This window comes from Syngnathus scovelli, chromosome 6 (assembly GCF_024217435.2).
Source record: "Syngnathus scovelli strain Florida chromosome 6, RoL_Ssco_1.2, whole genome shotgun sequence".
Lineage (NCBI taxonomy): Eukaryota > Metazoa > Chordata > Actinopteri > Syngnathiformes > Syngnathidae > Syngnathus > Syngnathus scovelli.
Window position 1 is genome coordinate 6,699,619 of NC_090852.1, and position 25,178 is coordinate 6,724,796.

General features: G+C 42.2%; 1 protein-coding gene across 14 annotated transcripts in view; it reads left to right on the plus strand.

The window, feature by feature from the left end:
• The first annotated feature begins 188 nt into the window (after positions 1 to 188).
• tjp1b (tight junction protein 1b) overlaps positions 189 to 25,178 on the plus strand; it is a 53,174-nt gene continuing 28,184 nt past the window's right edge. For 5 of the 14 annotated variants that reach the window (XM_049724612.2, XM_049724614.2, XM_049724610.2 and 2 more), the window contains exons 1-3: positions 190 to 729; positions 1,372 to 1,483; positions 15,170 to 15,311. In XM_049724612.2, the coding sequence (XP_049580569.2) occupies positions 282 to 729; positions 1,372 to 1,483; positions 15,170 to 15,311 (702 nt within the window). In that variant the 5' untranslated portion in view covers positions 190 to 281. Of the gene's footprint in view, positions 730 to 1,371; positions 1,484 to 7,334; positions 7,937 to 15,169; positions 15,312 to 25,033; position 25,178 lie in introns of those variants that run through there. The other 9 variants (XM_049724606.2, XM_049724613.2, XM_049724608.2 and 6 more) reach the window with 3 other exon arrangements.

Sequence of the window (25,178 nt, forward strand, 5' to 3'; positions counted from 1 at the left end):
AAAAAAATAAATAAAAAATGGAGGTCAGTTAAGATGGAGGAAATCAGTTGTCATCAATAACAAAGACAAGTCTGAGGATAGTGAATGACGTTGTTTGTCTGCTCTGTGAGTTAGCCATTTGCGCGGGTGTATTTAAGAGTCTGATAATCTTCTTAGTCTTGGTAAGTACCCTGCTAGAAGTCAGTTACTGTCCAGATTGTCTCATCCTCCCTCAGACAACAACAACAACAAAGTGTGCTTCTGCAAACAGTGGTGGTATGGTTGCTTTTCCGGCATGAAATATGCACCTCCCTTCCTTTGGGAAATGCGCTGACAAAGCTGTGGAAGAAGTGCTGGAGGGCCTGCTCAACTTGAAGATGTTTGGCAGTGGCACGAAGAAATGGTTTGTGAGGAAACACAAGAGGCAGTATCAGCAGCAGCAGCAGCAGAGGTCCGTCAGGAGGCCGTGCACCAAGCAGAAGCGATGGGCCGCTAAGATCCTCAAGCAGCACAGGCAGAAACTCCTAAGCGAGTTGGACGTCAACGCCGTGCTACCCTACCTGGTCTACGATAAGGTGTTCTCACTCGGGGAGTGCAAGGAAATCCTGGGACAAGAGTCCAACAAGAAGCGCTCTGAGATATTCCTGGACCGCCTGTCTTCTAAAGGACCCGCTGCATTCTGCTCTTTCTGCTCGGTCTTGGAGGAGACGTGTCCTCACCTGCTCACCTGCTTTCTCTTGGATGGAGAAGGTATGTTCATGACATCACGCAGGTATTTGTCATTTCAACAAAACGGTGGATTTCTTTTCCTTGCATTTACAGAACAGAAAACATCTAATCTACGAATGATATGAATATCAAACTGCTTTGTTTTAAGCCATCACTGCAGACTAAAGAGACAGCAAAAAATAGCCTCTTAAACCAGGGGTGACTGAGGGGATTACTGAGCCGACAGACTTTGTAACTCGCCCCTGACAGCATATGGCCGACCTGTCTGCAGTCTGCAGAACCCGATCGCTCTGTCTGGACCATATAATGGTCCGACTACTAATCAATATGAGCATCAGGATTGTCATCCAGCTTCAGTAGGCCTTGCTAATCATCTGACCGTTATAATCAGGTTTAGTGCAACATGGAGACATAGAAAACATGGCAGTACACCAAATTTCGAGGACCCGAGTTGCCAATTTTGGAACTCTGATGAACGATAAAACAATACGATAAAAAGGAAGAGCACTTGCATGAAAATAAAAGGGAGGGGCTATATTGAGAGACCGCTCTTGCATTTTAGTCATAGGTGGCGCCATAAACTGTAAATAAAATGAATTTGTTTGGCTTAACTAGCATAAATACATTCATGAAATCTGACAATGGCTCAATCTGCTCCAACAGATGGCGCTCCAGGAGGGGGAAAGAAAGGGGGGCTCCCAGTGCTCCCAAACACTTCTGGAGAGGAACCTCTGTGCTCGCCTCCCATGTGCACTGGCCCCGTGTTTGACTCCAGGTAAGACTGCGTAATCAGCTCATCCACACTTGCGAGTGCGTCACAGCTGAGTGATGGCGTAGTTCTGCGTGAGTGTGGACCCCCCCCCTCCCTGGAGAGTACCACAGGAGGGGGAGGGGGGAGGCTGCGTGGATACTGCGTGGATGTGTGTGAGGTGGCGATGAGCTTAAAGTGACGGCACAGACGAACCCGGTGTGCTCTCCAGACCGTTAAGGAGGCCTCTTTAATGTGTGACTGCTAAGTCAGCATTGAGTCTGCAGGCCCAATGGTGTGACCCTGGGCGCACACACACACACACACACACACACACACACACGCACACACACACACACACACACACACACACACACACACACACACACACACACACACACACACACACACACACACACACACGCACACACACACACACACACACATGACAAGATGACAGCCACACACACATTGCAGCACAGAATGGTCACAGAGCCGTCCAACAACATGCAGACCACTTGCAAGGCGATGTAAGTCCTCTTCAAATTATTTTTAAATTTACAGTTTACGATTTTCTTTGAACAGCTGGAAAAGCTTTAACGTGATTTAAAAAAATTTTGACCTGATTTTGCTTTGCGAGAGTCAGTGCAGGAGAGTCAGCAGCCAGTCGAGTAGGTGTATATTGAAGCTGAAAAATGGCATAATCGTTTGTTTATTCAATCTAAGAAGAAGTAGGACACAAAGCGCCTCAAGGCTTGATGGTTTGATACCAGCGTGTCCCTCTGTGGCAGAGTCAGGCTCGGTGGCGGCCATGCTTGTTAAGAGCAACGTCTTCCTCGATGCACGTTGCACCTTTGTTTTGTCGATGACCTCGCTTTGCACAAAGCAAGCCGAGGAGGAGATTGTCAGCTGGGCCTGTTCGAGGGGACTTGAGTTGGTTTTGTTTCTGTGGTGCCGAATCAGAACGAGCGTGCCAGCAGCTGATCACATCTCTGGGCTGAAAGTGCACAAAAGGTGCCTGGATAGTAGCTACTGTACCTCCCCTTGAAAAGAGCACCGCGGGAACAGATGTGAAATTGACTGAATCCAGTTAAGTGCCGTCAGCTGAAATATTGCTTTAGTAAACTTTGTATTGTTTTTTATTTGCTGAGGTGCAGAGAACAGTCATCTTGTCCGAACAGAAATTAATCTGCTGATTTAAGTGCACTTCAAATGAATGATTAAACTCAATAGAAGGGAGGAAAGCCTTTTTTAATACCACAGGCAGATTTGATATAAAATGAACAATACTAGTAGAATTGCTTGACTTGATTCTTTTTGGGTCTTAATTGATTGTGGCACATTATCTTTATACACAAAAGACATAAAAAAATTCTATATTTTTCAACAAAAACTAGGCTTAGCTGATATTCTTCCTATTTACAGCAAATTTACAGCGTTTCAAATGAAATAATGTGTCGCCATCTAGTGGTCAACAGTGGAATTACACCAACTGCTATTCACTGTACAATTTGTACTGGAGGTGGGGGGGTGCTTTACAGTAAATCTTACTAATAAAAAAACAGCGCCATCTGGTGGACAAGCGCCCTTTCGCTGCCACTAATGCATTCTCTCGCGATCACAGAATAAATCATTTTCTCCAGAACACTTTGTGTGTGTGTGCGTGTGTGTGTGTGTGTGCATCTGCGTGTGTGTGTGTATGTGTGTGTGTGTGTATGAGCTCAGCCCCTGAGGCCTTATATGTACTGTATATGCGAGGCAGCGGTGATGATGTCACTTCTTCATCCATAAGTGGACAAAATGAGCCTCTGGCAGGTTGGGGGAGGCGGAGCCCAGGAGAAATGAAGTGAATCTGTGAGGTTGATGACTCACCTCAAGGTACATACAGAGCGAGCGAAAGCACTGCGACAGCACTGAGGTGTGACTGTGTGCACGCGCGTGTATATTTCATCTCGCTTGTTGCCATCCACTTGGTGCAGTGCTTTTAATGTGAAGAGGACTTTTTCTGTGAACTTCCTCTTTTGTTTGTTGGAAAAGTCATAAATCACAGGGTTATAGCAATGGAGGTTCTCAGGGCTCCGGGCCAGGTTTACCTCCTCTGGGAACAGCCGGCGAGTCCCACAAACTAGCGTCGGATGTTGCTGCATGCAATAAAGTGGACGAGGCAGTAGAAGGACACAAGAAAGAAGGGCAGTGCTGGCTGGCCTATTCACTGGCCGAGAAAAAGGAGCACTTTAATGTGTTGTGAGTGCCAGCGAGCTTGTGGTAGACAGCGTAAGATGTGGTTTCGCAGATGAGGAAAGATAATGATTGACCGGGCAGAGTCATTACAGTATGGATGCAGAGGGAGAGAGGCAGGAATGCCAGTGTGAGATCCGCTGCTGCAGCGGTATGCGGTGGGCTTCAGACTGCAGCACAACTGCTGACCCCCCAGCTGGCAAATAATTGAGAGGTCGCTTTTTAGAATCAACTGTAAAAGCAATGTCGGTATAAAGCATTACATGATACTAATACCAAATGGGATTACTATTACATAATTTTACATCTCATGTATTAGACTGTATGAATTTGTTGTCAATAGTAATTTCACATTAGGGATCATTTCCGTAACGTGTAGAAATCTCATTAGAACACCTCAAACAACAAAACTTGGGAGTAATCTCACCTTCTGGCTTGTTATATTCATTAGCGTGTCTTCTAAGCGTATCTGTAGCGTCTCATTATTCTTGATAATCATCTGACTGGCATTCTCATCAGTGGTAGGTGATGGAGGGTGTTAAAGAGACGTTTGTCACAAGCCGGAGAATGACTTTATTAGACGATGCTATTAAACAGACCATGTGGCAAATGCCTTATTTTACTTTTGACACATAGAAGGGTCATATTAATTTTGGTAATTATGCACTGATAAGAAAGTAATTAAAATTTGATAGAATAAATTAATCCAACGCTGGATCAAGCCAATTCTGGGTTATTCATATCCAACGCGTAGAGAATGACATAATATTATGACGCATGGCTTAATATAATAGCCGTCGTGCCTCGTTTCATCCTCCAGAGACTTTTTCTCAATTATTTTTGTGAGTCAGATGTTCAGGTGAGGAGGCGGCCCGCTCCTCCACAACAACAGTCTAGACCATGTATGGGCAAACTACGGCCCGCGGGCCACATCCGGCCCACGGGACCGTTTAATCCGGCCCGCCAACCCTAAATAAATTGTATTATTAAACTTTTTTTTGCCTGCAATGACTGCGTTTCCCCAGTAGATGGGGAACCACTTGCCTGCGCATTTACTACCGGAAGCCGTGTCAGAAAGCTCGGTGCACACTCACAAGTGGGTGTACGTACTCAGTAGTACGGAAATGGCGCACTCGCGCTCTATTTGTATCAGTGCCGAATTTAGAGCGTGGGCTGTGACGACAGCATTCTTGTAATTTGCGCGCCGAGCTTTCGGATACAGTTTTACGCTAAAGCCACCCACAAACCTTCCCCTGGAATCCTTCCATTAAAATGAGTCGCCCAAGGAAAAGCAAGGTGGACACTGAGTGCCGAGTGTTTAAAAAGAGTGGCCAATTTGGCTCGACGCACGCGACGTGACGTTCAGCCACATGAACATCAACATCAACCCGTCACAGATCTAGGTAAACGGACCAACACCTCGGATCTCTCCTAAGAATTCCATCCATCCATCCATTTTCTGAACCGCTTAGTCCCCACGGGGGTCGCGGGCGTGCTGGAGCCTATCCCAGCCGTCATCGGGCAGTAGGCGGGGGACACCCTGAACCGGTTGCCAGCCAATCGCAGGGCACACAGAGACAAACAACCATTCGCACTGGCACTCACACCTAGGGACAATTTGGAGTGATCAATCGGCCTACCAAGCATGTTTTTGGGATGTGGGAGGAAACCGGAGTGCCCGGAGAAAACCCACGCGGGCTCGGGGAGAACATGCAAACTCCGCACAGGGAGGGCCAGAGGTGGAATCGAACCCGCACCCTCCTAACTGTGAGGCGGACGTGCTACCCAGTGCGCCACCGAGCCGCCCTATTCTCCTAAGAATTGCCACAACAAATTTTACTCCAGACTATGACACACTAGCAAAAAAAGGGAGACAAACAACACTGTTCCCACTGAAAATGAAGGGGAGGCTTTCAAGTTTGTTGTAAAAAAATGCATTTTGAATATGATCTGTACAAATAGCAGGGATTGAAACTAGCGACCATTCTCATTTTTAAACAATGCAGGATGCTCAAGGACATTGATGCACCACCTGTTTGTGACTAATCTTAACCTGTAAAGTTCTTAAGGCTTACTTTAAGGAAGTGTTTCCCGTTTCCTCACCTGTTACCAGGTGTTTGTGAGTTAAAACTCTGCTCTGATTTTCAGATACCCCTCACCGTGTTGCCGTTTTGATTACTTTATTTAGATGTATGCTTTCACCGATTCTTCAAGATGATATATTTGGTCAGAATTTTTGCTGTTTGATGTGATCTCATAAGATAAACATCTTTCATTATTCTGACCTGCAGACACTGAAGTGATGGAGACTGTTATTCATAATAACAGTGTCGTATTTTATGAGAATCACTGATAGCAGTTTTTTAGGGATTTTTTTTTAATGCTGTTAATAAATGCATTTGTTTTCAAAAAACTTTTTTTGAATATCCACGCTTTACTACCTACTAAAGGCCAAAACATTTTATGCAATGACCTTTACAGGTCGTTTATATTACTTTGCCTGTAGTGTTTCTACATCCATCTGCTCCTGGTTCGGCCCCCCGGTCAAAATTTAGAACCCAATTTGGCCCGCAAGTCAAAAAGTTTGCCCACCCCTGGTCTAGACCGATCGACTTACTCTCATGTCCGGAACAGCACCAGTGAATCACCCTATTGATTGAAAAATGAGCCAATTGCGGTTAATTGACAAGTGGTTTGGCAAAAGGTCGCGGTGGGGCAACAAAGGTAATCTGAGGTTGTGTTCAAAATGAATCATTGAAGACATTGAACTGTTGCGCACTGTCAGATGAGCAAGAATAGCACATGATCACATTGACATTATTCACATGGTGGGACTTTTTAAATAATAAATGAATAAATGTTTCACTGTGTGCGGCTATATGTTGGCATGGAAAACCCCAAGGATAAAACATGAAATCATCAAACAGGGGATCAGTATCGCTGAAAAAATGACAACAAATTCAAATTATCAGCCAATGTGCCCAAGGGGAAACAATGTAAAGGCAAAATTACCCACTTGAGTGTTTGTGGTTGACCTTGCGAGAAGCAAAGTGAACCATAAAGGGGAAAAAACAGACTGTGAATATAAAATCAATGACCTGGGAATTAGCTAATGAAAGCCATCAAATGTGGTTGAGATATTTGAACACAAAAGGTGCAGCAGGACACTTAGACAGACAAAATAAAAGAAAATACACACAGGCGTATATTCTCAACAGTATCAATGCAGATTACTTACAGTACACCCCAGCTATCTACCCGAGGGGAGGGGGAGACCCCAGGGTATCATTTTGTAAGGGGCATCAAACCATAGCAAGAGGCATCATGTCACGGACAGAAGGGAATAGAAACATCACATGGCAGATGTATATTGGAAATGGATGCCAAAATCCCCCCCCCCCCCCCCCCAGAAAATAAATAAATAAATATGCACTCCCATCCAATGTGCTTTACATGGCAATGAACGTTGCTATTGGAGTTTTATTTCTAGTCTTAGGGAGTCTGTGGAGAGAAGTATTTGAATGTGACAGGATGATCATTCACTCATAACTTACTCCTCAACAATAATACCCCCCACCCCACCCACCCCGCCGTTTCTGAAACGATGGCTACGCCCCTGGCTACTACGACTACTAAGCATTTCCAAAATGAATACCTCTCCCCTCGCCACCCTCCCCTCCCCCTCCCTACCTCACGCACACACACGCGCGCACATACATACGGACGGTTGGACGCTGCAGCGTTTTTTAAGCGAGTGTTGGCGAACCAGGAGAGGAGGGAGGAGGCAGGAGGAAGCCGATCATGTCCGGAGCGTGTTAGGAGGAGAGAGAGGACGCGGCGCCGCACGTTGACACATTAGGGAAAAGAAAGAAAGAAGAAGCTGGTGATCGGTCGGATGGAGGGGCGGTGCGTTTCGGTGTCATTGCAGATATGGGTCGCCGCGGCACGACACCTTGGCTTGAGCTCCTTGGGGGGTGTTTTCGCTGTCAGTCCTTCGGCTCTGCAAATGGCGATGTGCTGCTGCTGATGCGGAGCCCGGGAGACGCAGCCGAGGCGGCGGATGCCAGGGAATAATAAGACAGACTCATATATGATCACCTGCGCTTTTCTTTGCCTGGGATTTTCCGTAGCGGTGGACGGTACCATGGTGAATTACCAGAAATATATTACTGTGATGCAGCTGGCTCTGGGGGTGACCGCCTCCAACAAAGAACATTGTCTTCCACCCAGGAAGCGAATGTGGTGAGTAACAATCGTGGAGGATGAAGGCGTGGAGGGAAATACAAATCAAAAGTGGTTTTTTTTAAGGTGGTCCTAAATGACATAATAGTGCTTTTTTGTCACTGCAGCCAATCTGTAAGCACCTCACTACAATGCATGCTGGGAATCTTTCTGTGTGCATGTGCTTCCTCCTTTAAGTTGGATGCCCAGTGCAGTGTTTCCCACCCTTTTTTGCAAATATTTTATATTGGGAGGAAAAAAAATCTCACTGTTAACCACCAAAAACAAAAATACACAAAAAGTGGATGCACAGATTAATTTTGTACCGTCTGCCATCCTATGGCATAGCATTTTATTAGTCTACCTGCCACTATATAGTACTGGCATAGATTGATGAACCTACATTTGTAGTAAACAGCGGTTAGACAGCCTTACTTTTTACGTGAACTTGTTTTTTTAATGTAAAAAAGTTTAATAAAAATTGGCTAAAGATTTTGTTTATTTACTTGAGACTGTAATATATATTTGAATGTTACTATATTTATTTGTTTCCAGTATAATATATCTGTCACCAATTACACCAGACTTAGAGTATTTTTTGCCATAAAATATTTTTCATTGATTCGCATATGTTGACCAACAGCATTTTCAATTGGCTTTTGCCATGTTTCAGAAACACATGGTGATAACCCCCACTCCTCCTTCCATTTTTTTTTTCATTTGTATCTCTCAGTGAGAAAAAGTTTGGACATAAATTCAGTAAAACAGGATCATTTTCCTTCAGCTCACTTATTGGAAATCATTGAGTTAGGGTGATGTCATCGTCCCAAAATCCGTCAATGTGAATGTGACGTATTCATCCATTCTTTCCTTTCTTTCCTGTGCTGTGTTCTCCTCATTATACGAATAAAAGAACATACAGCATGAAACATGGCACTCTGCTCTTCTTATTCCCATTAACACGTCCTCGATGCACTCAGCATGTTTGTGTCTTGTCTTGCCACCACTTTGTGTCCTCATTACTCCAAACCGCAGTGGTCACCTCCTCTCACTCCCTCCTCCTGCTGTTTACTTAAAAAGAACACACATTTGCTCCATTTTTTTTTTTCCTTACAGGAAAGAGTACCAAAGCTGGGACGTGTGTGATTTAGTCTGCTTTAATTACTAGCAGATTATCATCTAGTTCAAAATCAAAGATGCCTAATTGGGAGTTGGCTCCATGGAAGTGAAAGTAGCAGGTGGTGCTTGCAAATACTTGGCTACAGCGGGTGTCAAACTGAAGTAAAATGGAGTTCTAATAGACTAGTGCAAATCCACTCATCGGACATTTCATTTGTCAGGCAGATATAATAAGATAAAAAATACAACGTTGAGCTGGATGGACAATTCCATTTTATAAATGATGTGCTCTGGTCTAGAAAGTGTCAGGCTAAAAGTTACCATACAGTCAGATTTTGATAGACACCTCCTTCCTATATGACATCAATAGTCATACATTATTCACTGAGAAATTAAGGACACCGTCAAAAAAAAAAAAAAGCCCTACACTGCACTGTTGAGCGAAATCCTGGATCCTCATCTTAATTTGATGACTTCTTGTTTGCCCCATGACTCAACCATCCACAGTTTCAAGGAAAACTGCTTTTGGGTGCATCGAGGATGAAGGTTGTAATTATCTATCTGGCAATGTCACAACAGTTTAAGCAGCAGCTATTGGAGCACAAAGAGTGCAGCAACACTTGTAGACTGACACTATAATCAATACTTACAGGAATATCGCTGGCTTTGGTTGATCATAACTTCTCAGGAAACCAACAAAACTGGCATGTTTGTTCAATTATTATTATTGCATCGACTTAGAGAGCAAGCCATTTTCATCACTTAGGATTAGTCAATCTTTTGTAAAAATAACAGCCACTCATGTAACTTGACCGGGCAGTATGGATCTATGGATTTTTTTTTTTTCACCAAATTGTGGTGTAGGACGTTTAAGCCTGACACCAGCAATTATATTCTTTATCCTATGCAAAAAAAAAAAAAAAATTACCGTCGATTACTGAGTCACAGTTGTTGAGTGGAAACTCTTAATTGCTCGTGTCTGCATATCTGTATTATACTGCTCCCCGGTGGCCAAGTTGCACACACCAGAAGGAGCCTCAATGAATTAATCATGATGCACAAACTGTTTAATTTTGTACATTCCGTGCCTCAGGTCCTTAGGTCATGACATCATCATTTTCAACCAGTATGTGTGTGAGAGTCTTTGTCCTCACCCAGGCCTATTAAACAACTTTACATCCCCAAAAAGAAGCTGATGTCAGCGATAACAATCTACAGCAACCCGATGCTTTTATTTGTGTCGCGAACTTCTCGCACGGACATGAATTGTTGCTATCACAGGAGACAAGGGTGCTATCACTGGCAGCTTTTCATCTTATTGCATAATCATATTCATTGTCTTATCTCAACGGCTGCCTGGGAACATGATGAGGGTTTTCTCTGAGACGTTTCATGTCTCCCTAGTTATTGTTTGTGATGATTCACACATCTTCCTATCAAGCATCTAATTTTATTTTAGGGAACTCGGCCGGGCACCAGGTCTGAATTATTCATGCGAATGAGCTCTGATCTCATTAGATTGAAGACCTGTAACAGTGATGGAGAGAGGACACGCTAGATGCTATCAGGTGTCGTGAAAGTTATGGCGTTTTGCATTCTTCAAAGGATAATAAGCTATTTCAGTTTTAGAGAAATGGGGAATCCTTATTTTCGCTCTATATGAACAAGACTTTTGTTTCTTTCCACCACGGCTGCATTTAATCGCGTCAAGGTCACGTCATTGTTTTCAGGGAACCTTTTAAAACAATATTCCTTGCACTTAACCACCGCTAATAAAGGATTTTAGATTGGGATGTTGTCTCTTTCAAGAGATCTCTACTTAGCATTTGTAATGATTTCAGTTAATTTCCCTAATTGTTTTCTGTTCAGGGAAAGCGCTCAAGTGACGCTGTTTGGAGCTTGGAAAAGCGATTGTGCATCTACGCTGCAAATTGTTAATAGTTTATGAGATTTAGTGAGAGAACTTAACCACAGGAGCAAATAAGCTCTGCATAGTTTAACAGAAAAGGATATTACACTCTTGAAAATAATAAAATATTAATTTACAAGTCAAGACCCAAACTAGAAATATGGCTTCTGTTTGGCAGATATTATTAGTAAATATTCTTTAAAACAATCATCTAATCTTGATTGGAGGTCATGTATTCTTTATCCTTGAGAAGAACAGCAAATATTTACTGCAAAATTACTGCTGCACTGAAAAGCCGATAGAGGACCTGAGCCTCATACCAGACTTCATGTTTTACTGGAGTTCACCTTCACACATTTGGAGGGAATATATTTGTGTACATGAATGCATTATGTAACATTTGGTTGAAACAATGCCCTTGGGTCAGTAGCAAGTCAAAGTCTCCAGTTCCTGCAAAGTCAATCTTGTCAAGTCTCTTCACTTGATCTTGTTGACAAGACAGGGCTGCTATCTAAATGGATTGGACATGCTTTGTGCATTACTCCATTACGTGGAATGAAGTCGTCTAGCCAAAAATAAATAAATCAAATCAAAATGCGCTTTCATTTGTGCTTAATTTAATCGTGGCAATACTGCCATGAGTCAATGTGTTCCAACAGCACAGTGAAGCACCATTTGTTTATCTATTTTTGTCCGTTTGTGAGTGAAAGCAGGGTCTGACATTTTTGTACAAAAAAGGTCATCCACACTTGCTGCTTGAATCGCAGCCATGCACTCGTGTCGGCTTGGCAGCTAGGGAAAGAGACGTTCAACCGAAAACCTACTATTTGCGAGTCGGCATTTTGTTCCACTTATTTTCTTTCTTTCTCATATTAGATGAATTCTAAATATGCTCGCTGGGGGTGATTCCAGGTCACGCTGCACATGATGACATCATGTCTCGTAAAGCCTCAATGAATGCATGAGCATGAAAAATAGGGCATAAAACATATTAGGGCTATTCGATAACACATTTTTTGGACCTGTATCAGTATGAGTATTCATTTTTTAATATTTACTGATACTAACACCGACTACTGATACCACTTATAGTTTTGATACATACATTTTGAATTGACACAATGATAGATGATAGTAAAAACAGACTTTTTCTTCCTGGCACATATGATAAAATGCGAGTGTGGCATCAACTACTGTCTGGATTTGTATTATGCCTTAAGTATCGATGGCTGTTATCGGCAGACTTTGTGAGTACCTAATACAGTAATATAAGGCCGCATTGGCTCGATATCTGGTATTTTCATTACCCAATCTGTAGTGAAAATACTTTTGAATATAGACTAAAGAGGATAAATGTCAAAATGTGTTTTGTTAAAGTCATATCCATGATGACCCTCGTGAGGATAATCAGTTCAGAAAATTGATGTCTTCCAATATTAATAAACTCCTATGCTCATATTTTGGACACACAAGTCACATTGCGGGTTTAAACCCTTTTTCTCCAAATCATATTGATTAATTTCTTCTTTTAGATCAATCTAAAGTGCTTTAGGCATGAACGCTGTGTGTCACTTTTAGAACTGGAAAAGTGATTACCCAAAGACTAAATTCAAATTTAGTCTCCCAAACTGATCACCAGAGTGAGTCATTATGTCATTCATGATCTGAATTTATCGTAAGTAACATCACTGACATGGGAGCTTTTCAATGAAGAAACATCAGCCTCATAATAACTGAAGCCATTTTTAAGTCTTTACATAATTTCAGCGTTAATTCTTCCCGATTCCCCTGTCAAATGGTCGCCCCCGCTTCCTGAGATTTATACCGTCCCTCTGCCTCAACGCCGTGCGGGCGCGCGCGCGCGTGCGTGTGCTCTCCCGAAATTAGCGGAGGCACGACTCTGCTTCCCTTTGATAAAGACTGAATAGCTACGGCTCGCTATATTCGGATTAGTCTTTGCAAACAGATGTTCCTCTTGCCTGCAGTCTTAAAACCAGATTCCCTCCCCCTGCACACAGCCAAAGATTAGCATTAACCTGACTAAATGAACTTTACACTCTGTTGCAGGCCTGCAGGGATAATACAACAAGTCGCATGCATTTATGTAACGTTTGCCTTTATTTTTAACATCTGCCTCACCAAAGAGGCGCGTTAAGTGTGAACTTCTCGCTATGATCGCGTGCGGCCGCATTGTGTTTGCCGCGCCGCTCTCTCGAGTCAGGACCGCTCAGCAAATTGTTATATTAGCAGTGGCCAAGATGGGAGGAACGAAGCGTAACATTGCTTATTGACCTGCTGATTAAGCAGTAGCCATCATTGCCCGAACTAATCGTACCCGATCGGTCCTGCAGAGCGACTGACAGAAGAGCAACGGAGAGGCTTGCGGCCTGTCCTGCATCTGATTAATGCTAAGTGTGTTCCTGCTCCTTTTCTTTTCTAGCAGCATCAGGCGCATGCTTAACTTTATTAGCGCTCTGTATCATCACACTCCGAGATGGACAGCTAGAGGTCTGCTTATTGAGCTGTTTTCTTTTGAAGTTGATTCTTCTCTGTTCTCATGAGTTGCGATGGTCTGAGAATTTAATGCAACCGTGATCACACGGCCGAGGCGAGGTGAGTTTAGTGTGTGAAGCATCCTACCAATTCTAATATGAGATGCAGGAATAAATCACAAGTTGAGGTTAAGTTAGGCACATTTAATTTTGATTTTGGTAACTCACGATCATGAAATTTAAAAGAAAAAAGGCTGCCAAATGGCGCTGTGTGTGTTTGTAAATTGCTGCATCGTACCTGCTAACGAGGGTAATGACACCGCAGTTGGAGTTCTATATTCTCTTGTTCACGACACACACACACTTCCTGTTTCTTTGACAGAGTCGTGTCGTGCCCCTAAGAAAAAGGTTTTTCTTACATTTTGCCACAGCCTCAATGAGTCATTTTTGTGATGCAATATCACACGCATTAAATGGATTTGACGTTTTACAGTGGCAAAATTGATATATTCAAGTAATTAATCTCCACCAAAGCGCTTAAAGTTACTATCTCCCCCATTTGTATGTCTGACTGTCAGCAGGATTATACAAATAAAAAAACTAGCAGGCAGCTTGATTTTTATAAAACCTGACAGAGGGCAGAGCAGTGGTATTTTGAGTGGGTCGAAATCCAGGAATTATTTTCAGAACTGCGAGACATGTTGTTGACGGGATATTTGCGGGCTTAAAGCGAGATCACAAAGTGGGGGCAAGGTGAAGAGCTTCTCTCAAAATAACTCATTAATTCAGCTTAATATGAGCCAAATGATTGATATACTGTAATGTATTATTCATTTTGGATTGCTTCTCAGATTATATTTTATGTGCAAGTATAAAAGCAAAAGAATAGAAAACTTAACATTTCCAATTTTTTTACCCTCATGTTAAAAATGTAGCACAAATGGCACATTTTATACACTCTGTCAAAACTCAGTCGGAAAATTTAATCAAATGACAATTACGATTTGTTCCTGTGCACATTATATCGGAGTGGACCAGTTGTTGAAGTGTGTAACAATCTGTTCTTTTGTGGCCTCGAGTCTTTTGGCTGAAATCCATTTCCGAATCAACATCCAGAAAATGAGTTTGTGAACGCACAGGACAGCTCCGGGGCTGAGACAGAGTCTGAAAAGCTTTTTTTTTCCCTTTGCTAATGTTTGCAATCTTGTTTAGCGGAACAATCTTAGGTCGACTGTATTTGACTGCACAATTGCTTTTCCATCCAGTAAGCACCTTGTCTGCCTCAAGGCAATATCGAATTAATGCAGAGAGAAAAGTAGAAGTGATGTTGTCTTAATTCCCTTCTCTTATAATTTCTCATGCTGAGTCTTCAAATCTTGTACAGGAGTCACTAGAGGAAATCTGGATGAACATTACGAACACTGCAAAAAAAAAAATCTGAAATCTTCGCTACTGTCCTCTCAGCATGATCTAGCTTTATTTTGGTTTACCAGAGCTGCAGCACTTCCTGTGAGTCAAGCAGTCCCCCTTCAAGGTCTTTGTGACATTAAATCCCACTATAGATTTATTTAAAATGTCATTTTAACCAAGAGTGCGCGTGGGAGGACCAAGACCATCCCTACCGTGTTCTTTCCTTTGGTTAGCCCAAGGCCTGTTGTCCTGCTGTGGTACAAATGTTGCTTTTGTCCTGCTCTGATGGAGGGCTGTTGTTTTTATTTGTCCCGTTGACCTCAGGATACACCCCAGCCCGACCGCCGGCTCCGTCACAGCAGCCTCCTCTGCGAGCACCGTTCAGGGCAAACCGTCACTCCGCCGCATCAAGGGCCGAATTCACAGGAGCAAGAGCTTGGACAGCATCGACCTCCTGGATTCCAATGTAAGTAGCTGGAACATTACAATGTACCGTGATAGCTAACGTGTATTCTATAAATGACAGGCAAGGAATTTTTTTTATTTTTTTTTTATTATCATATTATTATTTTTTTATATACAACAGACTTTCACTTACTGCAACATTGTCTATTTTTTACATTCCTGATATGGAAACTTTTAGAGTGGCAGTGTATTCTAAAATAACAAATTTAGATAAATATTTACATGACAGCAACTAAACGTGGTGTGTAAAAATATCTTCATAAAATCATAACACTTTTTGGGTTGCGGGGACCTGAAATACATATTTGAGTTTTTTTATTTTGTTTCGTCCCGCTGACGGCATTGTTAAAAAAAAAAAAAAAAAAAGACCATTAGTGCAAATGTCAATGTACTGGCTTGTTTTTGCCTGATGGAAGAACAGAGCACGGAAGGTGTAAGCCTGAGGGAGCGGGGAGGTGATTTGGGGTTGACAACTAAGCTAACTGTGAATTCAGCTCAATGCTCCACCTCATTAAAGTACATAAAAAAAGAAAGGGGGAAAACGGAGCTGCTTGACTTATTGATATCAGCATTTGGTCAGCAATAGCGTTGAAGCCTTTGGGGAATTGAATGACTGTAAGATAAAAGATTAAAACTGGTAGTCAGCCAAAAAAAATGCTTAAAACTGTTTGCAAAGATTGTGCTTTGAAAAAAAAAATGTTACTGTATTTGTAATCCCACTTTTGAGTGTTTATCGTCCCTCCCTGTAAAGCTTAGTGGTGGTGTGAGGTGTGTGTAACAGGCCCAGAGCTTAAATCTGCTCTCTGACATGTTGATTTATTAAAAATGGCACAAGTATTATAGCAGAGAAAATCTTCACAGCGTACATTATCCATGGAAAACAAACAAGCAAACTGTTGAGGTGCTAGATTGTTATTCCCATTAAGCATTATAGTGAGAAAATTGAGGTGGATGCTTTTAGCCTTGATTTAGCAAACATAAGCATTTCTCTGAATAGGAAAGCTGTAGTGGGACTTTATATTCTTATAAACAAACATTACATCCACATTTGCTCCTGTAACAGTTTACTGTCAAACTAAATATAAGTGAACTACAAACTATGTAATTAAAACAACCATTAAACAAGCGGGCCTTACTAATGGCCCGCTTGTTTAATGCTGACATATTAGAAGATGCTAACGGTTAGCATCAATATGAATAGAAAAAGGCATTGACATGCTAACGGTTAGCCACACAGTTTTTGTCATTGTGGACGCTGATACAGATTTGCTGTAAAGCTGGCAAGGGAGAAAACATTTTGAAGTGGGCACTTGGAAACCGTCTTTCGTGTGTAGAGCTTGGAAACTGCCTTCCGTGTGTCGAGCCTCCGCTGAGGAGACACGAGGTAGCCATTTGTCTCAACAACCTGCTCCTCACTGGACAATTCAAGAGGCCACTATTCAAGTGAGACTGAGGGCTTTTTTTCCTCAGTATATTTCTCCGTGTGTGTGTGTGTGTGTGTGTGTGTGTGTGTGTGTGTGTGTGTGTGTGTGTGTGTGTGTGTGTGCGTGTGCGTGTGTGTGTGCGTGTGCGTGTGCGTGTGTGTGTGCGTGTGCGTGTGTGTGTGTGTGTGTGTGTGTGTGTGTTTGTGTGCGCACGCTAGAGGAAAAGTTGCTGACGTAGCCAAACTCAAATGCAGCTGATGGAAGGAGCGTTCCGCTCCCAGTGAGTGATAAGACTGCAGGATGCTGAGCTTGATGAGCAGTCTTCATTGCTTCCTGTCACAACACACACATACAGACTTTGAAACTGAGCCACTGCATGAGCAGTTCAAATGGTTTTAATAGGGCTTATATGATTAATTTAGCGGGTAATTTAATTGGCAAATATTAGCTGCTTTAAAATCAGTAAACATAAGACATTGGCGATTTTACTCTCTGTTGTTAAGTCAAATGAATACTAAAGGACAAAGTATTGCAAAAACAGATTACATTTTCAATCTAGGTTAAAATGCTGATTTCTGAATACATCGCCCAAGCCCTCGTTTTTAATTAGGTTGGTAAATGTTTTGTTCGGGAATGTGAGGCGTGAATCAATGTAGGCACCTAACTACCATCAAGCATAACATAATCAATAGTAGTTGAATACTTTGGTTTATATTGATTGCTTTTTTTTTTTTATTATTAGTTTGCTCTGATAGTCAGAGGAGGGCTTTGGCGCCTGGCCCACTCCTGCTGTCATTTGTGTTGGCAAGCAATTCGTGAATCAGATTTTAATGCTAAGGCTGCAGAAAATACATTGGAGGGAAACCACTGTCTTTTATGCTCCGGATGCTTTTGTGTTTGCAGTTATTTGGACAATTAGAAATCAGCAGCATCAACTGTGCTACTGGGTCCGACAGGGAAATGCATTTATATTGTTCTATGAGGGGATTTTTTCCAGATTGTATTAATATGTACAAATCTCTTATTCTCAGTGCTCATAAATTGTATGGATTTTAAAAAAAAATCCACTGATTCTAACACAGCAACGTTGATGCTATTTGTTAGCCCAGGTATGGGCAAACTACGGCCCGCGGGACACATCCGGCCCACGGGACCGTTTAATCCGGCCCGCCAACCCTAAATAAATTGTATTATTAAACTTTTTTTTTTCGGTCATTTTGCCTGCAATGACTGCGTTTCCCCAGTAGATGGGGAACCACTCGCCTGCGCATTTACTACCGGAAGCCGTGTCAGAAAGCTCGGTGCACACTCACAAGTGCGTGTACGTACTCAGTAGTACGGAAATGGCGCACTCTCGCTCTATTTGTATCAGTGCCGAATTTAGAGCGTGGGCTGTGACGACAGCATTCTTGTAATTTGCGCGCCGAGGTTTCGGATACAGTTTTACGCTAAAGCCACCCACAAACCTTACCCTGGAATCCTTCCATTAAAATGAGTCGCCCAAGGAAAAGCAAGGTGGACACTGAGTGCCGAGTGTTTAAAAAGAGTGGCCAATTTGGCTCGACGTACGCGACGTGACGTTCAGCCACATGAACATCAACATCAACCCGTCACAGATCTAGGTAAACGGACCAACACCTCGGATCTCTCCTAAGAATTGCCACAACAAATTTTACTCCGGACTATGACACACTAGCAAAAAAAGGGAGACAAACAACACCGTTCCCACTGAAAATGAAGGGGAGGCTTTCAAGTTTGTTGTAAAAAAATGCATTTTGAATATGATCTGTACAAATAGCAGGGATTGAAACTAGCGACCATTCTCATTTTCAAACAATGCAGGATGCTCAAGGACATTGATGCACCACCTGTTTGTGACTAATCTTAACCTGTAAAGTTCTTAAGGCTTACTTTAAGGAAGTGTTTCCCGTTTCCTCACCTCTGTTACCAGGTGTTTGTGAGTTAAAACTCTGCTCTGATTTTCAGATACCCCTCACCGTGTTGCCGTTTTGATTACTTTATTTGGATGTATGCTTTCACCGATTCTTCAAGATGATATATTTGGTCAGAATGTTTGCCGTTTGATGTGATCTCATAAGATAAACATCTTTCATTAATCTGACCTGCAGACACTGAAGTGATGGAGACTGTTATTCATAATAACAGTGTCGTATTTTATGAGAATCACTGATAGCAGTTTTTAAGGGATTTTTTTTTTTTTAATGCTGTTAATAAATGCATTTGTTTTCAAAAAACTTTTTTGGAATATCCACGCTTTACTACCTACTAAAGGCCAAAACCTTTTATGCAATGACCTTTACAGGTCGTTTATATTACTTCACACAAACACTACATCCATCTGCTCCTGGTTCGGCCCCCCGGTCAAAATTTAGAACCCAATTCGGCCCGCAAGTCAAAAGGTTTGCCCACCCCTGTGTTAGCCTGTCTATGGCATTTTACATTGTTAGTGTTAGCCTTATTAGCTATGTGGTTATGTTTTTATTGTATCACAAATATTCCCTGCAAGTCAAAGGAAAAAAAATGGTTCATCATAGCTGCAATGGTCGAATGAAGCTATCCCATCTAAATTACCACCCCAAAAAAGGCCCAGTGTAAGCATTTATTCACCCCACAGTCAGAGCCAGAAAGTGCTGTAGATGCATTTGCGGGGAATGCGGCTACAGCTGAATGAGGCAATCTGCATATTCAGGACCTGTCAGACGGAGGTTGTCCCATGTGATGAAGGTGTGCCAGGCTGAACCTGACTGAGACGCGCTAAGCATGAGAAGGAGGGGGTGGGAGCGAGAGATTTATCTGTAGGTGGTGGAAGAAAGGGGAGATACTGTGATTGGAGTAGCACGTGAGGCCTGTTGCGTAATAACAGTCAGAGAATGGATGTTTTTTTTTTTTCATGAGCGCAGAGGGATGGTTGGAGGGTCAGAATGTTAAAAAATAAAAACTCGGTGGAGTTGGCCATCCGTGATGCATGCAAAGGTTGCGTGTGGTGGGGTTTCTCAAAGGGGACGGCAGATGTTGCATGTGTTTCTGGAGGGTACGACGCAGGGGCAAGGCCTGTCTATTGTGTGTCCTCCAATAGGACATATGGCAAGTCACTGAAGGCAAGTCCTCATGTGCTTACAATACCATCCATCATGTGGAAATGTCGACTTTGTGCTGTTTTGCCTTTACTAGCAATGGCACAATGGCGGCTTGATGGAAAGGCTCCAGAAGTTCTTTACAATATGTATTTTGAATTTTATACAGATTGATTCATTAATATAGTCTGCCTCACGTAAATTGATGTATTGCCAATAGTCTATTTTTGTAATTTTGGAGTGTTTTTTATATTTTTCCTATATTGCAAATCAAATTAAGATTACTGCTGGAATTGCATTTCCCAGTCCAGGAATCTCATCCCTAGTTTATTCCTCGAAGGAATTCACCATGAGGATTTAAACTGGTTGAGCCTTCTCTTATCAGGGTGGAGATTGTGGAAAAATGGTTTTCAATTATTGTTATGGTCTGCATTGTGTTTCTCATATTCAACAAATCATTATGACAGAAGACTAGAAAATATATTAATCCAATATTGCCTTACATGGGTTGTTTTATAATAGGGTAGAGCTGGTAGCATCCACAGATTGGTGAAAATTAGAATCAGCACTAAATGTAATGTTGTTCTTGTCTACACAACAACTTGGATCTATTTATGTTCCATAACAACCCCTTTGTGGTAATTTGTGCTTTTTGACAAGTCCTTGTTGATATTATTTCCTTCCCCGTTTAAGCACTCGAGTGCGAGGTCAAGTGAAGGACGAGCAGCTGGATGATGTAATGTTTGCAGGAATGAAGATGCTGGCCATGGTGGGCAAGTCAAGCATGAAAAATGAAAACGTATTTTGACTTTCTCTTTAATCGTATCTGACAGTAGAGCGCAAGTGACGACTCCAAAACATACACTGAAATATTTCTCCTCCATCTTGACTGAATGAAAGTATGCCGTGTTCATGCTGTGCATTCTCAAGCATGTCTGCTGTGTGGAGTGCGTGCATCATGTGGCGTGTGTCGCTGGACATGTGTGCATGCGTGTTGACGCCCAGGGAGGCCACCATATGCTGTTTGGACTCAGGAGCTCCCATTCCGACAGACCAGCCGGTAAGGAAGCCCGACTCCTTCCTGTGTCTCCTCGCGTCAGTTCACACGACTTTCATTGTTAAAATCATGCATGTCGCCTTCACTCCTTTTCATGCTTGTTTTCCCATCGCGTGGTCACATGTCATGGCCTAGCTTAGATATCAACGGAAGTCCTGCAGAGGGCAGAGTTTTACTTGCTAGATGCTGAGGAGCACACTGAGATGTCCACATGGCACAGTCCGAAAGAAAAAGGAGGTTCACTTGAAGCCATAAAAGGCATTTTAGTGCCTAGCTGGATGTAGAATGTCAAAAAAGAGGAATTTCAACGATAGATTCTTGGCAGGAATATTGCATCGGTCGGATTTTGGTTTCATAAATTATTTAATACAGTGTACAATTTTTTGCCGACTCATTGTTTCTTCTTTCTGCGGTATAATATATTTGTCTTTTTTCCTTCTTTACTGTCCTTATTACTCACCACGGCTTGCCGCAACACTGCTGAGCCATCATTATCACCAGTGAGGCATTTTAGGTGGAAATAAAAAACAATAAGCAAATAAGAATCACCTTTATTGACAATTAAAGCCATAGTTAACATTTAGATGGCTGTTTAAAGAAAAACAGCAGGTTTTAAGTGTCTTCCTGGGTTTTATTTGATGAGGGTCTCAGTAATTATAGTCCCTGAGTATAGATAATCTTGTGTCGATATTTACTCGTCACGTCAATCCTAATTGAATCGGATGCCGATTTGAGAAGTTATTAAAAAAAATTATTTGTTTTTGGGTGTAGCGCTGAAATCCTTTAAAACAGTTATTTAGATATAATGGCTGGCCACCTAAACCAAGATGTGTTTTTTGCTGCATTTTTTTTTCCCTCCAGCTGTTTGTCCTCAAAGCCAAGGGCGCGTTTCATCTTCCCACACAGAGAGGCAGCGTTTAATAAGTGCCTTTTTTTTTTTTTTTTTTTTTTTTTTTTTACTGCTGACTTTACAAGGTAGCTTACACTTCCTAGATCGTGGACCCCCTGTCTGTTTCTCAGCGTGGGATGCGTTATGAAGGCTTAAGAAAGGAATTTTTTGTTCAAAAAGTTATCAGATACGAGTCAAGCCAGCGGGGCGATTTTTAATGCAAGAGGTCGAATACTGAGCAAGGACAACAGAGGGATGACAGAAAAACAAACTGCTGTACTCAGGTCAAAGCGCACTTTTACGGGTTTACGTTGATCTACTGGTGCATTTTTACCACTTCCATGCTATAAATGGACAGATGCATTTAGTTTAACAACTGCCATGTTATTTGATAGCTGTACCCATTAAAGCTCATAGGTAGCCCGCACCAATCTTTGCTTAGTCTGCCGTTTTCTTGACCTGTGTAGCTAAGAGGTGACGCACTCACCATCGGGGGGCGGCATACACAAACAGCCGACATGCTGAGAATTTATAATTTGTCCCCCTCATACACATTCGTGCAATTCAGCCCAGCAAGTTGGAGTTAGGATCTAAATGGTGATGAAAAGAGCGAGGCTAACGTTGTTGTGTAGCACGGCATGTGAAAGTCCCTCTGCGCTGTCAGAGCCAGTGAGGCAAACAGTGTAGTAGCTTTAGCAGAGGGTATTTCAAGGTCTTCAACAGAAGAAGATAAAGCGGCGTTAAGCTCAACGTCAAAGCTGTCCAGACTCTTAAAAGTTGTCTTTCATGCATTTTTTCCACATGGCCATTCTGCTCCAGTGCTTCAGCTGTACTGCATGATAACAGATGATCACTTTGAGCCATTGGTCTTGCACGGTGACATTATCCTGCTTAGTGGCCCAAGGTGTGCCTATTGGCTGCAAGCCCAAAAATATGAATTGCGTCGTAAACTGTACGTTGGAGATGAATGATTTCTGAAAAATAATAGAATTGGGACACCCCCACCTTGCACATTATTGCGACTGCGATTTAGCTTAAATGGACAATTTTTTTTAAGGTCCTTTTTTATGTAGTTACACAAATTTATTATTCATAAATATTTTACTTACACTAAAATAAAGGCAAATCAACCATGAATTACTAGGAAAGACAGTTTATTGCAACATTTTTTTTTACAATTACAAGTGACTTTATTACAATATTATACTGATATATTTTACTCTTATGTTTGACATACACTGAAAAAGGCAAGCAAAGCATGAATTAATCTAAAATATTTTATTTACATATTTCAATTTGACTTGTTAATCAACTAAACACTTTTTTGTCTTGCAGTCTTTAAAGCATTCACTACGACAAACAAGTGTGGCCTAAACATTAGTCCGTATCATACATCAGATTACAACAATGCCAAACAAATCTGTGGCTTCATCACTTTAACTCTGCATGTTTCATAAAACTATATGTAAACTTGTGAACTGCATTTACTAAACACAGATCTAGAGACCAAAATAAGCAAGAGTTGTTAAATTTGATTAACTGTTCAGCTCTACTGTACATTCTATCCTTGTGTTGATCCAATGTTGTTTCTCCACAGGATATCAATAAGACTGCCTTTGTTTATCTAATTCTAATGACCTTGGCCACCAACTCGCATTCTTCCCTCGTCCCTCCAAGGCGCCCCCCCTCCCATTCGCTCCTTGTTATCTTCCAATGGAGTCTCCAGCAAGTCTCCTTACGTCAGCAACATTGCAGGACCTCTGTGCGCCCCCCCAGCATTACATTCAACTGCCCCCCCTTCCCTTCTGCTCATTAGTGCCAGAAGTAGAGGTGACAAAAGCGGTCGCACAATTTCCAATTCTGATAAGAGGCAGAAGAGTGGGTGCCGCAGAGAAAGGGGTACAATACTTGAGGAGATGCCGCTCTAGTACATAAGAGGAAGGTTTGGTGCAGTGCACAATTTACATTTCACTGTATATTGATTAAATCTGTACACGGCTGCACGGGAAGCTGTATTAAGCACAGCGGCAGTAGGATGGATTTAAGAACTCTCTTTTCTGCATGTAATGACATTTAAGCATAGTCTGCATTTGAAACATACATGAAAAACTTAATTGAATAAAAGCCAACATTTTTCAGTGTGCTAAGCTTTGTTTTACCGAGACAGTTTTCACTCAGTACTTGTATACATCCAACATAAAATTAGCAGATGATACTTTTATCAACCTCACCCAGTTTCCTCAAAATCCACCCAGCAGGGGGTTAAGAACACAACCCAGCAGTTTTGTGTACGTGCGTGTGTGTGTGCATGTAGTTGCATTTATCTTTATAAAAGCAGATGCTGTACAAGCTTACACGAGTAAATAGAGAGCAAACTTCCTTAGTATGAGTACATTGCTACATTATCACGAGTCGCGCCAATTGTGATATATGATCTCCCTCCCATACATCAATTTCTAAGCTCTCTGTTTAAGATCCTTAGAAACATGCTTCCTAAAGAACGTGATTTTGTGATTTATGATTTTGATATGTGCCTTTCTGAGGCACCTCTCCTTGCCCACCTGAGGGAAACGCGATATAATGTTGCTTGACACAATGAGTAAAACAGTTTTTTTTTTTTCTTGCTGAAAATTCATACAGCATGCAGATGTCATTATACGGAAATCACTCTCGGGGAAGCCTGTCAGCTACCAGTTGTATTTCATGGTTAATTGTTCAAAGAAATGGGGTGTTGAAAAAATAATCAAATACATCTTGTACATTGTTAGGTTTAAAAAACGAGGCTATTTGACAACGTAAGGAGTTGCAAGTATAGATGTGTTTTAAAATATTTTAAGTCAAACTAAAAAAATCGTCAAAAAAAAAAAAAACAATTTGGGGACATTTTATTAAAAAGTACCATGGACTGTATAGGGATGCTCTTGATATGAGTCAGTTCGAGCTGGATGCAGTCGTATCCATTTCATCACACATCATAGGGTTTTTCAAGCGATTAGCAGACATGCTTTAAGCTTCGCGTGTGAATTCTGAGCCCTCTGCGTAGCTCTCAAGGTGGAATGGCGCTGGGGCGATGCTGCTGCTGCTGCTGCCGCTACTGCTGCTCTACTGCAGCTTCCGTCGACAGCCTCCCCTGCATCCCAGCTCCATCACCCCCCGCGGACTAGCCTGAATGGTTTGTTCCAAGCGAACAGGTCACTGCCACAGCGTCGGGCAAGCCAGCCAAAGTGTGCGCGCAGAGGGGGTGGAAAGGAAGGAAGGCATCATCTACTGCCTGCCTGCCTGCCATTGCAGTGCGGCGGCTGCTGCTGCTCTGGAGCCACGCAAGGAGGACTTTTCCTTCCCGGCGCACATATTTCGGGGGGAGGGTTGGAGGACGCCACACAGACCGTTGTTTTTGCCAAGG